This window comes from Pelodiscus sinensis, chromosome 22, assembly GCF_052426305.1.
Source record: "Pelodiscus sinensis isolate ZL-2025 chromosome 22, ASM5242630v1, whole genome shotgun sequence".
Taxonomy (NCBI): Eukaryota; Metazoa; Chordata; order Testudines; family Trionychidae; genus Pelodiscus; species Pelodiscus sinensis.
Genome location: NC_143073.1, coordinates 15,460,969 through 15,475,665, shown reverse-complemented (window position 1 = coordinate 15,475,665; position 14,697 = coordinate 15,460,969). Strand labels below are relative to the sequence as shown.

Here is a 14,697-nt window from a genome sequence, read left to right as displayed (position 1 = left end):
CTGACACTGTCCCAGACACATAACCACTCCTAGGCCTAGCCCTGCCTGACACTATCCCAGACACACAACTATTCCCAGGCATAGTCCCACATGGTCACAGTCTGACTCCATCACAGCTGTTTCTAGTCACAGCCTGATACTGTCACAGACAACCACTCCCAGACACAGCCCCTGTAGTGTCACAATAGCAGGCCCATGCTATCACAACTGTGCCCTATCATAGCAATAGCGCCTCGCAGCCATCCAACCTGTCACAGCCCTTCCTACTCATAGCTGCACACTTGCACCCAGACACAGTCGTCCCTCCCCACATTGTCACAGCTCCACACACCATCACAGACACTCTGGGTCACAACCCCCCGCCATCACAACCCATGCCTGTTCCTTCCTCTCCCCATTCCACATTGTCCATTGCCCAAGTAACGAGGGAGGCGATGTTGTCTGGAGGACCCTTTAATGGGTGCTGTGCCCCACTCCCTCCACCTCATGGTCCCCAGGGCAGCTGTGGGCCCAGATGGTGTCGCTTCTGAACAGGGCCGAATCCAGATCCAGCAGATGGCCTTGCACCTGGATGCCCCGTAAGCAGCCCCGGAAGGACCCCCACTCCTTGGGCATGGGGGTCTCACCCTCCTCTGCAAGGGAATATAGGGGAAAGGGGTCAGAGAGTGGGGAGAGAGGGGCCCCCACTCCATCCACCCCCACAACAACTTCCCTTCTAGGGCTCACAGGGGGGTGGGGAAGGGTCTCATGACAAAACTGGCCCAGCTGGGGTGGGAACGGGGGTACGTCCAGTGGTACCCAGACATGGATGGGAGGGATGCTACTGTTTGGCAGGGGGAAACATACCTGGCAGCCCCCCAATGAAAAGCCGCCCCCCCTGGCCCAGCCAGGCTCCCCGCAGCCTCTGGAAGTCAGGGGGCTGGCTGGTCACGGAGTCTCCGTGGGCACCCAGCCGTAGTGCCAGGTGGGTGGGGGAGACCCGCAGGTGCAGTGGGGCATCCAGGCAGGGTCCCTTGGGCAGTGGCAGCTGCAGTTCGGTCGCATTCCCCAGGCGTGCGAGCACAGCCTGCAGGAGAGCAAGGCACAGTGTCTGGGGGGAGAAAAGGGGTCCTAGAACCCCCAAAGCTGGCCTTGCTGGCAGCGCTCTGTCTAGCAGGCCCCTGGGCAATGTGCCCCTGTGGTCATCAGATTCCTGGCACTGTGCACCCCTGATGAGTGGACCCCTGGCACTGCAGCCCCCTGGCAAGCAGCCCCCTGGCACCAGGGCTCCCCAGCAAGTGGCCTCCCAGCACCGTGGACACCCAATGAGCAGACCCCCTGTTGCCACACCCCCTCCTCCCATGAGCAGACCCCCAGCATCTCACCCCTCCAGTCAGAGGACCCCTGCACTGAGCCCCCTTGAGACTCACAGTGGGCTGCAGCAACAGGCTCAATGCCAAGCTCTGGTCTAGGGTGGCCACCGCCAGCAGCAGCCCTGTCTGCCGGGGGGCCCGGACCCCCAGCTCCACCTCCAGTGCCCAGCTCTCATTGACGGGTGTGGTGCCACTAGCCAGGTCTGGGGGGACAAACACGGGGCAGGATCACTGGACAGTGGGGGGGGGGAGCTCAGGACTCTGCCTGAGGAGATGCTGCTGGTGGGGGTTGGAGAGAGGGAGGTCTTAGGGGGGGATGGGGGGTTACTGCAGGAGGGCTGGGAGGGGTCTGAGCAGTCACCATAGGGAGTAGGTGGTCATTTCAGTGGGTGCTAGGTGGAATGGGGGTTCCTATGGAGGGAAAGGGCCAGTCTAGGGGGCAGTGCTGAGCAGAGGGGGCAGTGTGGGGGTTCTTATAGGGGCAGGGGGTCAGTCTGTGGCTCAGTGCTGGGAAGAGGGGAGATGGAGGCTCTTGGAGGGGTGGAGGGCCAGTCTGGGGGGCAGTGCTGGGCAGAGGTGCCGGGAAAGGTGTCCCCATGGGTGACACAGGCTGTGCGGGAGGGACGCCGGGCAGGTGGCTGGACTCCAGGGTCCCCACAGTACCTGCCGGGCGGAAGCTGGCTAGCTCAGCCCCGGGGAAGAAGCTGCCAGGCTGCAGGGTGCTGAAGCAGCGCTTGGGGCTCCTCTCCAGGGTGGCGTCCTCCTGCCACGTTGTGCTCTGATTCAGCCAGGCCCAGTGCCGTATGCAGCCATCCATGGCCGTGTTCATCTGAAACACCGGGGTGGGGGTGACAGGTGGGCCTCCCCAGCTCAGCCCCAGTCCCCAGAGCTGTGGAGAGAACCCAGGAGTCCTGGCTCCCAGCAACCCCCTGCCCCTGATCTATCCCACTAGTCCCCACTCCCCCAGTGCCAGGCAGAGGCCCTAGGCATCCAGGCGCCAGCTCGCACCGTGGCCAGCAGCTGTGAGGCAGGCAGGAACAGACCCCCCATGGCGATGCGCATCTGGTGTGCAAGTCGCTCAATGATGGGGTATGAGACATGGCCCAGGGCCAGCAGCTCCTCTCCGTCCACCTCCAGCAGCACGCCGTCCCCCTCATTCTGCACCAGGAGCTAGGGATGGGAAGAACACGGTGCTGCCACCCATTCGGCCCCCACTCCCTCGCCTCCCCCCCAGGACCCCAAGCTTCCTCTAGCCCTCCGCTGGCCTGACACTACCCTCACCCTCACCAAGCCACTTTCATCCTGGGGGGAACTTACCCCAAGCTCTCTATGCCCTGAGAGACCCCTCAACCTCACCCAGCCACTTCCACCCTGGGGGGACCCCAAAATTTACACTAGCCCTTTCCCAGGGCTACTGCCCTGGGGGGACCACAAATCTTATCATGGCCACCCCTACTCCAAGAGTCCTCCCCAAACCCAGCCAGCCTCCTTCTACCACTCATGGGGAAGCTCCAAAGCCACACTGCACCCCCACTTTAAAGGTGCCTCCAAAACACTCACATCCCAGTTACTGCTCCCCAAGAGACCCTCTGACACCTTCCCTCTCCTCCCAGACACCCTCATCTCTATTGATCCCCCCAGACCCTCTGCCCTAAGAATCTCCCCAAAATGCACCCAGCCCCCTCTCTCTCCCCTGCCCCTGTCCCACTTGGCAGCACCCCTGCCTCTCCCCGGAGCACTCTGACTCCTCCTAGCCCCTGGTACCCGGTGCCAGAGCCCATCATCCAGGCGCCAGCCGCCCCGCACGGTGATGCTGGTGACAACGTTGCTGATCTGGATTTCGGCCCTGCCGCGCCGCAGTCCCAGCATGAACCAGTCACTGTGGTCCCCCATATCGCCGAAAAAGATCACCCCTTCCGGGTCCAGCGTGCGGAACTCGAAGGATGATGTGGTGCTAGGAAGAAAGGGGCCCATGCCAAGCACATGGAACCCAGGCATCCTAGTGCCCGGCCCCCCGGTCTAATCCACCAGCCCTCAGCCCACTGCCAGAGCCGGGAAAAGCCCAGGAATCCTGGCTCCCAGCCACCCTGCACTCCAAATTGTACCTGGTCACCTGGCGGAGGTCGATGTGGATGGTGGCTGTTGGGGTGACATTCCCCCAGTGCTGGCCTATATTCAGAGCCCCCTCATCGCCTTTGAGGGCCTGGAAGCAGGGATCATCCTGCGGGGGGTGGGGGGAGAAAATTAGTGGTGTCTTAAAGGGCCTTATGCACCCCCCTCACTGGCCACTAGGTGTCACTGCTGCTCTGTGGGGGTGAAGGGGAAATACATGCCCTGCATTACCCCACCTGGCCATTAGAGGTCATTTTGGCTCCTTTTATTTATTAATTGTATTTCCATAATGATAATACGATTAATCATTGTAATCAAGTCTGCATTCTGGCCCCTGCAACACGGGAACTGCTTTTCCATTGTTTTCATTTGCCGCCCTGCCCGCCCCACCAGAGATGCCTTGTTGCATTGTGGGCCTTTACATTGTGTTACTTCAACTGGCCACCAGATGTCATCGCTGCTCCATAGATAGGCAAGTGATAGAAATGTAGCTGTGTTAGTCTGGTGTAGCTGAAACAAAATACAGGACTATGTAGCACAAGATGGTTTATTAGATGATGAGCTTTCGTGTGCCAGACCCACTTACATTAACTCACAGACATTTACCTTCCTTCCCCCACCCCCCGCATCCCCCTTCTGTTCTGAAATGTGATTTGCCCTTTTCATATGTGTTCATTTTTTTAAATTGTATCCTTTGGTATATATGGTTGTGACTATTTTCTTCCACTATTTGATCTGAGGAAGTGGGTCTGGCCCACGAAAGCTCATCACCTAATAAAGCATCTTGTTAGTCTTTAAAGTGCTACATAGTCCTGTATTTTGTTATAGATAGGCAAGACACTGTTGGGAGTGAAGGCTAGTGGATTAGAACAAGAGGGAAGGATTCCTGGGTTCTCTCCCCAGCTCTGGGAGGGGAGTGAGGCCTGGTGGGTTAGAAAGGGGGGCAGAGGACATCTGGGTATCGATGTCGACGTGTAGTCAATCATGCAATTAACCTATAAACCTAGGCTTATCAGTTAATCTTGTCAACTACATGCATTTTCTCCCCCCCTTGCTACCTCTGTATGGGTATGTCTACACTACCACCCTAGTTCGAACTAGGGTGGTAATGTAGGCAACCGGAGTTGCAAATGAAGCCCGGGATTTGAATTTCCCGGGCTTCATTTGCATAAAGCCGGGCGCCGCCATTTTTAAATGTCCGCTAGTGCGGACTCTGTGCAGGGGTGGGTGAGCGTGTAGCCGCACTAGCGGACATTTAAAAATGGCGGCGCCCAGCTTTATGCAAATGAAGCCCGGGAAATTCAAATCCCGGGCTTCATTTGCAACTCCAGTTGCCTACATTACCACCCTAGTTCGAACTAGGGTGGCAGTGTAGACATACCCTATCAGAGGCAGCTGGGAGGGAGTAGGAGCCGGTGGGGGGAGCCAGCTTAAAAGGCTGATAGAGGCAGCAGCATGAGGGGGCAGGAGAGGCTGCTGAAAAGCAGCCTCTGTCTGTAGGTAGCTCAGACCCCCACAGACAGGGGCTGCTGCTACCCTATATCAGAGGCAGCAGCTCGTGGCAGCAGGCAGCTAGCTGGTCTTTGTGGGGAGCTGGTTTTTTAATTGGCTCCCATCATGGAGCAGCTGCTGCCTGGCACCCTGTGCTGCTGTCTCTAATACAGAGGCAGCAGTGCAGGGTTGGAGGGGCCTTCCCAGGAGTGGGGCCAGATTGCATTGGCTGCCTCCCCCGCCCCCAGGGACTATGAATAGTCAAATAACCAATAAGAATTCATGTGGTTACTCAACTATTCAATTACCACATTCAGTTCTCTCCTGTCTCTGGGAGGGGAGTGGAGGCTGGTGGGTTATAGTGGGCAGGGTGGGGGGAGGGGAGGCTGGGAGACAGGACTCCTGGGTTCTCTCCATGGCTCCCTTAGTGCCAGCTACCTGCATCTGATGCAAGTGAGGATCCATTGAAAGCAGGGCCAGACTAAGGGGTAGGTGAGCCAGGCAGCTGCCCGGGGCGCCAACCGATGGGGGGCGCCTGATGGCAGCTGTAAGGGGCGCGTGGTGTCCCTTATAGCTGCCATCAGGCGCAACGCACCTGGCTCCCTCAGCGCCACCCCCTCCCCCCCCATCCCCACGGCACTGGCCAGCAGCGCCCTTCCCACCACGGCCACAGGGCCCTGCATGGCCAGGCGCGGCGGCAGGGCCAGGCTGGGCAGCACATGCACCATGCGCCCGGGGGCAGCAAAACGGCTCAGGCCGGCTCTGATTCTGAAAGGTGGGCTGGGTTCCCAGGGTGTATCTGCCCCTTAGGCCGCTGTTCCAGCCAAGGCAGTCATGAAGGGGCTGGTTTCAAGGCCTTTCCCTACTTCCACTTAAGGGTCTTGTAGATAACTCCAGGGCTATGCCAGGGGGCCTAGTGGCTTGAATGGGGAGAGATGGTTTAGGCCCTGGGGGGCCCTTCAAAACCAGGGGCAGCCAGCTGGGTCTCTCCTTTGTCACTGGCTTCTGCTGCTCAGTGCCGTCCTCACATTGTGAGTGGAGAAAGCCGGCATTCACCAGGAGAGCGTGCTAGATCCAGGGGGCATGTGGGACGTCCCATAGCATCCAGATGCCTCTGTTGGCAGCTGAGGTACAAAGACACACCTGCCTCAGTTTGAGCCAATCACCAGCTAGCCAGCTTGTTAATCATCTGTCCCCATGCAGAGTGGTTACAATGCCAGTGGGTGAGGTGGGAATGGCCTTGGGGGGTGGGCAGGACCCTTTCCAGGTTTTCATAGTGGGGTGTATTGTGAACTGTGAGCAAAACATGGGCCCATAGGCAGTCGGCAGGGAATCAGCCTAGAGCCAGACAGGGTGTGCTGTGCGTTTCTCCCCTTGGGAGCGGCCTCTTTTGTCTCTCCCTGCTTCATGGTATTGGGACAACCCAATGGCCATCTAGCTCAGGATCCTGTCCTCTTACAGTGGCCAGTGCCAGATGCATCAGAGGGTTGAACAGAAGAGGGCAGATAGTGAGTGGATCCACCCTGTTAGCCATTCCCAGCCTCTGGCTCTGAGAGGTTTAGAGACATCCAGAGCATGGGGTTGCATCCTTGTCCGTTTTGCCTCATAGCCACTGATGGACCTGTCCTCCAGGAACTTACCTAGTTCTTATATGAACCCAGGTAGGGTATGTCTACACTACCCTCCTAGTTCGAACTAGGAGGGTAATGTAGGCATACCGCACTTGCAAATGAAGCCCGGGATTTGAATTTCCCGGGCTTCATTTGCATAAGCGGGGAGCCGCCATTTTTAAATCCCCGCTGCTTCGAACCCCGTGCAGCGCGGCTATACGGGGCTCGAACTAGGTTCGGACTAGGGTGCCTATTCCGAACTACCAGTACACCTCATTTCACGAGGAGTAACGGTAGTTCGGACTAGGAACCTAGTCCGAACTACCTAGTTCGAGCCCCGTGTAGCCGCGCTGCACGGGGTTCGAAGCAGCGGGGATTTAAAAATGGCGGCTCCCCGCTTATGCAAATGAAGCCCGGGAAATTCAAATCCCGGGCTTCATTTGCAAGTGCAGTATGCCTACATTACCCCGCTATTTCGAACTAGCGGGGTAGTGTAGACATACCCTTATTCTTTTGGCCTTTACCACATCCAGTGGCCAGGAGTTCCACAGGTCAATTGTGTATTGTATGAAGAAATATACTGCCTTATGTTCGTTTTAAATCTGCTGTCTATTCATTTCATCAGGGGACCCCTAGCTCTTCTATTATGTGAAGGGATAAATGCCCTATTCACTTTCTCCCCACCAACCATGTTTGTATAGTCCTCTATCCTATCCCCTCTCAGTCGTCTCTTTTCCAAGATGAAAAGTTTTATTAATCTCTCCTTTTACAGAAGCTGTTCCACACCCCTCATCATTTTTGTTGTCCTTTTCTGAACCTTTTCCAGTGCCAAGGTATCTTTTTTGAGCTGAGGTGACCGCATCTGCATGGTTTGGGCGTGCCATGGATTTATCCAGAGGCAATATGGTGTTTTGTATCTTATTATCTACTCCTTTCTTAATGATTCCCAACATGCTGTTCAGTTTTTGGCCTGCTGCTGTGCATCCAGCAGCTACATCTGCAGAGACAACTCCCAGATCTCTCTCAAACGGTTCTAGCTAGCTTAGCTCCCCTCCTTTAGTCTGTCCCTATAGCCAGATATTATAACAGGCAAGATACAGTCATTCAAGTCCCAAAAGAGCATCCATAAGGGTCAGCTGCCATCAGGGCCGGACGGATGCATGGGCAAGCCAGGCAGTTGCCCAGGGCGCCAACCGACGGGGGGCGCCTGATGGCAGCTGTAAGGGGCGCGCGGCATCCGTTATAGCTGCCATCAGGCACTGTGCGCCCGGCTCTCACAGCACCAGCCCCGAGGCGCCGGCCAGCAGCACCCTTCCCCCCACAGACACGGGGCCCTGCACGGCCCGGCGCGTGTGCCAGCAGTGGTGGCCGGGCTGGGCTGGGCAGCGCATGCACCGTGCACCCTGGGGGACGACCCCGGGCTGCGCACCAGTGGCCATGGCCAGCCCACGCATGCGCCATGCGCCCTGGGGGTGGTCCCACGCACCCTGAGGGGGAAGTCCCACACATGCACCGTGATCCCGGGCCCGGGGCACCAAAAGGGCTCGGGCTGGCCCTGGCTGCCATTGGCCACGTGCTATCAGCTCAATAGGGCTTGGCTTGTGAAACCACTCGCCCAAGAGAGGAGAAAGGCATCTGACCAGGAACCTTCCTCTAATCCCAGTCGCGAACAGACCTGAGGGCACTTTACATTCTGCATGGCATGGAAGAGATTGACTTGGGGAGATCCCCACTCTTGGAAGAGCCTGAAAGCCATCTTGGGATGAAGGTCCCATGGGTGGTGAGAGGCAAACGGCCTGCTCAGGCTTTCTGTGAGGGTGTTCTTGGCTCCAGGAAGGCATCGTGTATGAGGCAGGAGTCCCAGAGAGTGAGTGCCTCCTGGCAAGGGCTGCAGAGCAGCACCTCCCTGCCTGTTGATATAGGACACTGTGGCCACGTTATCTGTGAGGACCCTGACCACTTGCCTGGCAGGCTTGGGAAGAACACTTCTCATGCCTTGTGGACTGCCCGGAGCGCTTCATGTGAAGGCCGAGCTCCGTGGGGCCCCACGTTCCCAGTGTCTGCACTGTGCCGAGGTGGCTGCCCAGCCCCGATCTGAGGCACTACACACCAACTCCAGGGCGCGTCATGGCAGCCGAAATGGCCTTCCTGCCAGGACATTCTCTGGTACCATCCACCACGGCAGCGCCTGGAGGATGTTTGAGAGGAGGGTCATCGCTCCATCTCGCGAGTGTCTGGCTGATGAGCAAGCTGATGTCAAGCACAGCTGCAGAGGGCACATTCTGAGCCTGGTGAAGCTGCCACAAGCCCCAGTGTGCTCATGCACGCTCTGGCTGTGGTTGGCAGTGCAGCTGACACTTGGCGAATGAGGCCCGCGAGCGACTCGAACCTGTCTGGAGGTAGAACTTGCACTGCCACCAAGTCGAGGACCCCTCTGCTGAACTTGATCCTTTGAACTGGCACTAACAGACTTTTCCTTGTTTACCGGGAGACCCAGTTGCTGACACGTGTCCAGGAGGAGAGCGACATCGCAATGGACCTTATTCTCGGACAGCCCTGTGACCACCTAGTCATCAAGGTAGAAAAGTACCTAGACCCCCTTGGGTCTGAGGTATCCTGCCACCATCAACACACACTTGGGGTATATCTAGACTACAGGCTTTTTTGATAGAGGCTTTGTTGACAGATAGTGTCGACAAAGCTTCTGTCGACAAAGAGCATCTAGACTGCATCCAGTTCTGTCGACAAAGCAAGCCGCTTTGTCAACATGAGAGTGTAAACACAAAGGACAGTGTAGATGCAATAACACCTTCTGTCGACAGAACTCTGTCGACAAAAGGCATTATTCCTTGTAGCATGAGGTTTACCGCCATTGACAAAACTGCCGAGTTCTGTCAATGTTATGTTGACAGAACTCGGCGATAGTGTAGCTGCAGGTATAGTTTTGTCAACAAAAGTCCACTTTTGTCGACAAAATCCTGTAGTCTAGACACACCCTTGGTGAACACTGTGAGGACTGTAGCAAGCCCAAAGGGGAGGACCATGAACTTGTACCTCCTGTGAAGTGAAGGAAGCACCTGTGTCCCTTGAAGATTGAGCTGTAGAAGTACGCGTCCTTGAGGTTGAGGGTGGCATCCAGGCTGGGGGAAGCCAGTGAGAACATGCAAAACTCAAGTCTGCGTAGATGGTGGTTCAGGCCGTGCAGGTCAAGAAATAGGATGTCGCCTTCCCTTGGCTTTTGGGATTTAAAAATAACAGGAATAAAAGCCCTGGTTTCCATGCAAGGGTGGGACCTCCTGCACTGCTCCCATGCAGAGCAATCCTTCCACCTCCTGTGTGAAAAGAGTCTTGTGAGATGGGTCCCGGAAGTGGGACGGGGAAGGTGGGTGGGAAGGTAAGGTAGCGGAGAGCTGGTGGGGGTAGCCCTGACCTGTTGTGGTGAGGACTCAGCCATGCGAGGTGATGGCCCTCCAGGCCGAGAGGCAGGGCTGGAGGTGGGATGAAAACAAAAGGGGAGGAGGATCTGGCTTGAGAGGTATATAATCCTAGAACACTAGAACTGGAAGGGACCTTGAGAGATCAAGTCCAGTCCCCCGCCCTCATGGCAGGACCACGCACTGTCCAGATCATCCCTGATAAATGTCTATCTAACCTGCTCTCAGATATCTCCAGCAATATCTCCAGATATGTTGCCTCCAAGTGTGCTCTCAAAAGGGGCACTTGCTGGCGGCCTTGGAATGGTTAGAGGTGGGTTGGGTGGCTGGTTGTGCTTGCCTGCCCTGCTTCCTTCTGTACGACTTGGACTCCTAAGGGCTGGGCCTGGCCCAGTATAGGCTCCACAAGAAGGAGAGGGAGGAGGTTGAAATGTTTCCCTCTCCATTCCCTGGACATAGAATCTGTGAGCTTTTATGCTGGTCCTTGGGTCTTATGAGAGTCTAACTTGGTGTCTATGTTTTCTGCCAACAGGGCCTGACTGTGAGCTCTGGGCCTCCACAGACAAGACCTAGAACAGGAGCCACACCGACCTGTGCATGGAGATGGCTGAGGCCATGAATCAGGCCATCAAATCCGTAGTGTCCAGTGCCACTTGCAGCACCGTTCTAGCTACTACTACCCCCTCCTCTGCGGCGCCTTGAACTCCCGCCTGGGGCTCTCTGGCAAAGAGGACTCAAACGTTGCCACTGACTGCCCCAGGCTCCAGTCCAGTCGGACAATCAAGGCCTGGTTAGCCACATGCACCTGGAACTGGCTGACAAATACAGTTTGCATCCTGATAGCTCCAGGCGTTTGGAGTCTATTTTTGGGGGTGGGATCAGTTGACCTGGCTCCAGCCTGTGGTTCACCAACTCTACCACGAGTGAGTTTGGGGCCAGGAGGGTGTACAAATAGTCATGGCCGTTAGCAGGGACAAAATACTTGTGTTCTCCCCTTAGAGATTGGGGGGACTGAGGAGGCGTTGGCCCGACGGCCTTGGCTAGCTTGGCTACTCCTTCATGTAGAGACAAGGCGACCATGGCTGGAGCCACTTGCCCCAGGACACCAAAGAGGGTGTCGGTGGGTTCCTCCACCTCCTCTTCCTGGAGATCCAGGTGGGCAGCCACCCACTTCAAGAAAGCCTCGTGCACCCTGGCGCCCTGCATCAGGCAAGGGGGACCACAAGGCCTGGGCTGACTGCTCCTCCTCAGGAGGTGGATGCTGGCCCTCTGCCTCCTCCTGCACCAGTGGGGTGCCCAATCTGGCTGAACTCGGTGCCAGGGGCTGGATAATCGGTGGTACAGGGGGTGCCTCAGAAACCCTGGCTACTGACTGGGTAGCTTGCAGCTGCATCAAGAAACCACATGGGGTCCACAGGCATCATTGCGAAAGCCACGGTGCCTGTGGCCATGGTGATGACTGTGTGACTGCAGGAGGTGCCAGGGTGGGCGGTTCAGGTCTTGATGACGATGCCTGCGCCCAGTGGGTGGGAAAACTGTTCCAAAAGGGCCCCCACAGCCCTTTACTCCAGTCCCTGCCGTGCTGGGAGCTGCAGGAAGAGGCGATTTCAGAGACCAAGAGGAACGCCCATGGCTGCGAGTCAGCGACTGAAAGCAGCCCCTGAACCACTTCTCGATGGTGATGACCAGCGACATGGAGATCTCTGGTGCCGGGAAGAGGAACGGGTGCTGGAGAACCTGCCCTGGAAACCTCAGTGATGTGCGATAGTCCCAGTGTGGGGAGCAGCATCAATTTTGTGGGGACCTGTCTTGAGATCAACCCTGCTGGCAGGGTCAGTGACTGGCCCCACTGTGCCCGGCTTGCAGGACAATGCCTGCCTCTGAAGGTCTGCACAGCTTTTCCAGCAAAGGTCTAGATCTCGAGCCTGACCTTTGCCTCCCCATGGCAGGGTGTATTGGGCTCTGGAGCTCTCTCCTGAGACCTTGCTGGAGGGTGGAGCATGGGGTGGCTGGTGACTGCAGCAGTAGCGAGGACTTGCCCCTGTGCCAGGGCCCCGGTGTCAAGGGTGTCGGCAGGATGGGCAACCTAATAATGTCCTGTGCTGCCTGAAGCACCTCCAGGTGGAGGGGACCTGTACAGTCAGTGACTGGGGGTGGGGAGCCTTCTCTGGTGTCACATCCTGGTCCGATGCCAGCTTGGGCCCAAGGGACTTGTCCTTCCCTGTCTTCTTGGCCTGTTTCTTCAGAACCATTGAAGATTCCTGGTGCCGAGACGTCATCGGTGCCGGGAGGGTGCTCTGCAAGGCACTGGTGCTTGGCACCAAGTCAGACTGTTGGTCTTGCAGAGCCAAAGCCGACTTCATCAGCAGTGACTTTAACCTAAGGCCTCTGTCTTTCAAGCTCCATGGATGGAAGACAGCAAAGGCAGTTCTCATGAGCATCACTAACAGTGACCCTCTGCAACTCAGGCCTTGTCTACACTGGCATATTTTGTCACCTTTTGGCAACAAAACAGTGAGAGCGTTTACACTACAATGTGATTTGTTGGGGAAAACACCTGGTTCTGGTGCCAAAAACTTCCACACCTGCAAGAGACTTTGTCTTTTCCCCTCCCTTTATTGTTGACAAAGAGCCAGCAAAGACTCTGCTTTTAAACTTGTCCTTTAGTTTTTTAGTATTTATGTTTAATGCAGTGATTGTGCACTTCCAGTTCTAGAGGAAGGCTGCGGGGATGACCAAGAAGTTCATAACTCAGGTATTTGTGACTTGGAGGCTCTCACTGTAATAGGTAGTGGGTTTCAAACAAACACCCAGTGTGCAGACCTGTGGAACTCCTCGCTGATGGATGGCATGAAAGTGTAACAGGATTGAAAAAAGAATGAATGAGATTCCAGGAAGGCTCAGTCCAGTAATGGCTGTTAACTTAGATGGCCAGGAACATGACTCTGGGTGTTTCTAAACCTCTGACTGACTCACATGCTGATTGCTCCATGCCGTGCACTGGGAAGCCCACTTCCGCAGCAGTGAGTGTGAATCTGCCTCTCTCCAGCCACAATAGAACCCTCCCCCCTTTTTAAAAAGCCCTCTTCCAACCAGGATATGCCCAACTTCCATGTCCTTCCTGACGCCATGGCTCTCCTGTGCGTCGGGGATTATCTGTCACCCTATCACCGCAGGCAGGGGGAGGGGGGAAAAGAAAAATCCCAGCTCAAGGCTACCCAGACCTATTCCACCTGTTGATCAAACTTTTAACTGTCAAAGAAACAGGGTGCGCAGGTCAGACGTGAAGTGAAAGTTCTGATTCCACATCTATTTACTGTAAATTGTGCCATGAAATTGGGCAGGTATGCTATATTTGGAGCAACGAAATATTCATCACTACCCCAAGGGGCTGGGAATGGGGTATTGTCACAGGAGAATGCTGTCTGTGCGGTGACTAAGAACCACACAGCAAACTGTTCATCTGAAGTCTGATCTTTGAAAATACAATTTTTTTTTAAACAGGAATTTCGTGGTAATTTTGCTGCTGGACGGGTAAATAAAACCCTGACACTGTCCAGGAGTAAAAGAGATTTTAAAGAATTGTCAGGCTTTTGGCAGAATCAGGATCAGTGAAACCCGCCCAGCATCATCCCCTTGCGTACTGATGGTGCAGCCAGGGGGGTCAGAACAAGATGGGTGTCCAGCATGTGCTCACTGTCTGGCCACTGACTGCCAATGCACTAAGCTGGTCTGACCCCTAGCCAAGCAGCCCCCTCCCTGCCCAGTTCTCTGCCAGCCTCACCTTAGCAGAGTCCCCATGGGTTATCGGGCGGTCCGACACGGCCTCTGCTGAAAACCTGCCCAAAGCCAACAGAACGACGAGGAGACTGGCTAGGAAGCCCATAGTGCCAGGAGAAAGGATCCAACGGAAGAGTGTGGAGCTCAGGGCCAGCCAGTCTGAGCCCCTTTGGCCCGCCAGCTGCTCTGCAGGGCAGGTAAATAGAACAGCTGACGTCAGCTCTAGCTCAAGGGTCAGGGTTGGTGGTGGTGGGGGAAGAGATGACAGGGTGTTTGCCCTGACGAGGAGGCAAGTGGAAGATCACTCCCCAGCTGGCTAGATCAGAAGCAGCACCTGCAGATGGATTGGTGGTGGGGAACCTGGCACCATGGGATGTGTAGAGGGGGGTTGAGGGAGCCAGCAAGGGGAGCCCTTCTTGGGCACAGGGACTCCTTTTTTAGCCCTGCAGTAAGCCCCCTTCTCCCAGAATCACATTGTGCCCCAAGTCCTCGACTCTGCCTGGCTTCCCGTGGGCAGTGGATGTTTGCTAAGAGTTACATTGGCTGCAATCCTAGACAGGGAGGGGTTGAGGTAGACGGGGGGGTGGGGAATGTCCTCCCCTGCCAGGAATCAGGCTGTCCCCCCAAATATCTCCCTCCCCTGGTAGTTAGTGTTGGCCCTTATGCAGTGTTCTTCCCTTGGGAGTCAGCTCAGAGATGGCCACCTGGCGAGGGGTCCCTGTGTAACCAGCCACTCCGCCCCAGAGGTGGTTGCATCTCCACAAAGCAGGAAGGCTCCCAATGGGCAGAGAAGCACACACTGCTCCCCTAAAGGCGTCAGATGTGCAGAGGCTGCCAGGCAGCTTTTGGGTTGAGCATATAGTTGTCTTTTTATTTCGGAGAAGTTATGGTTAAACACACACAGATGCAGAAAGATAA

General features: G+C 56.1%; 1 protein-coding gene across 3 annotated transcripts; it reads right to left on the bottom strand.

The window, feature by feature from the left end:
• Window positions 1–350: 350 nt before the first annotated feature.
• Window positions 351–14,473, bottom strand: SHBG (sex hormone binding globulin). 3 transcript variants are annotated; one of them, XM_075907742.2, is made up of 8 exons: window positions 13,784–13,980; window positions 3,458–3,573; window positions 3,117–3,306; window positions 2,361–2,522; window positions 2,016–2,181; window positions 1,410–1,555; window positions 847–1,066; window positions 438–632 (listed from the first exon to the last, which is right to left on the bottom strand). In XM_075907742.2, the coding sequence occupies exons 1-8, from the start codon at window positions 13,883–13,885 to the stop codon at window positions 454–456; spliced, it is 1,281 nt and encodes a 426-aa protein (XP_075763857.1). In that variant the 5' UTR covers window positions 13,886–13,980; the 3' UTR covers window positions 438–453. The 3 variants fall into 3 exon arrangements, with proteins under 3 accessions (XP_075763858.1, XP_075763857.1, XP_075763859.1); XM_075907743.2 differs by lacking the exon at window positions 847–1,066 and having other exon boundaries at window positions 351–632; window positions 13,784–13,981; XM_075907744.2 differs by lacking the exon at window positions 2,361–2,522 and having other exon boundaries at window positions 13,784–14,473.
• Between the last annotated feature and the right edge of the window lie 224 nt (window positions 14,474–14,697).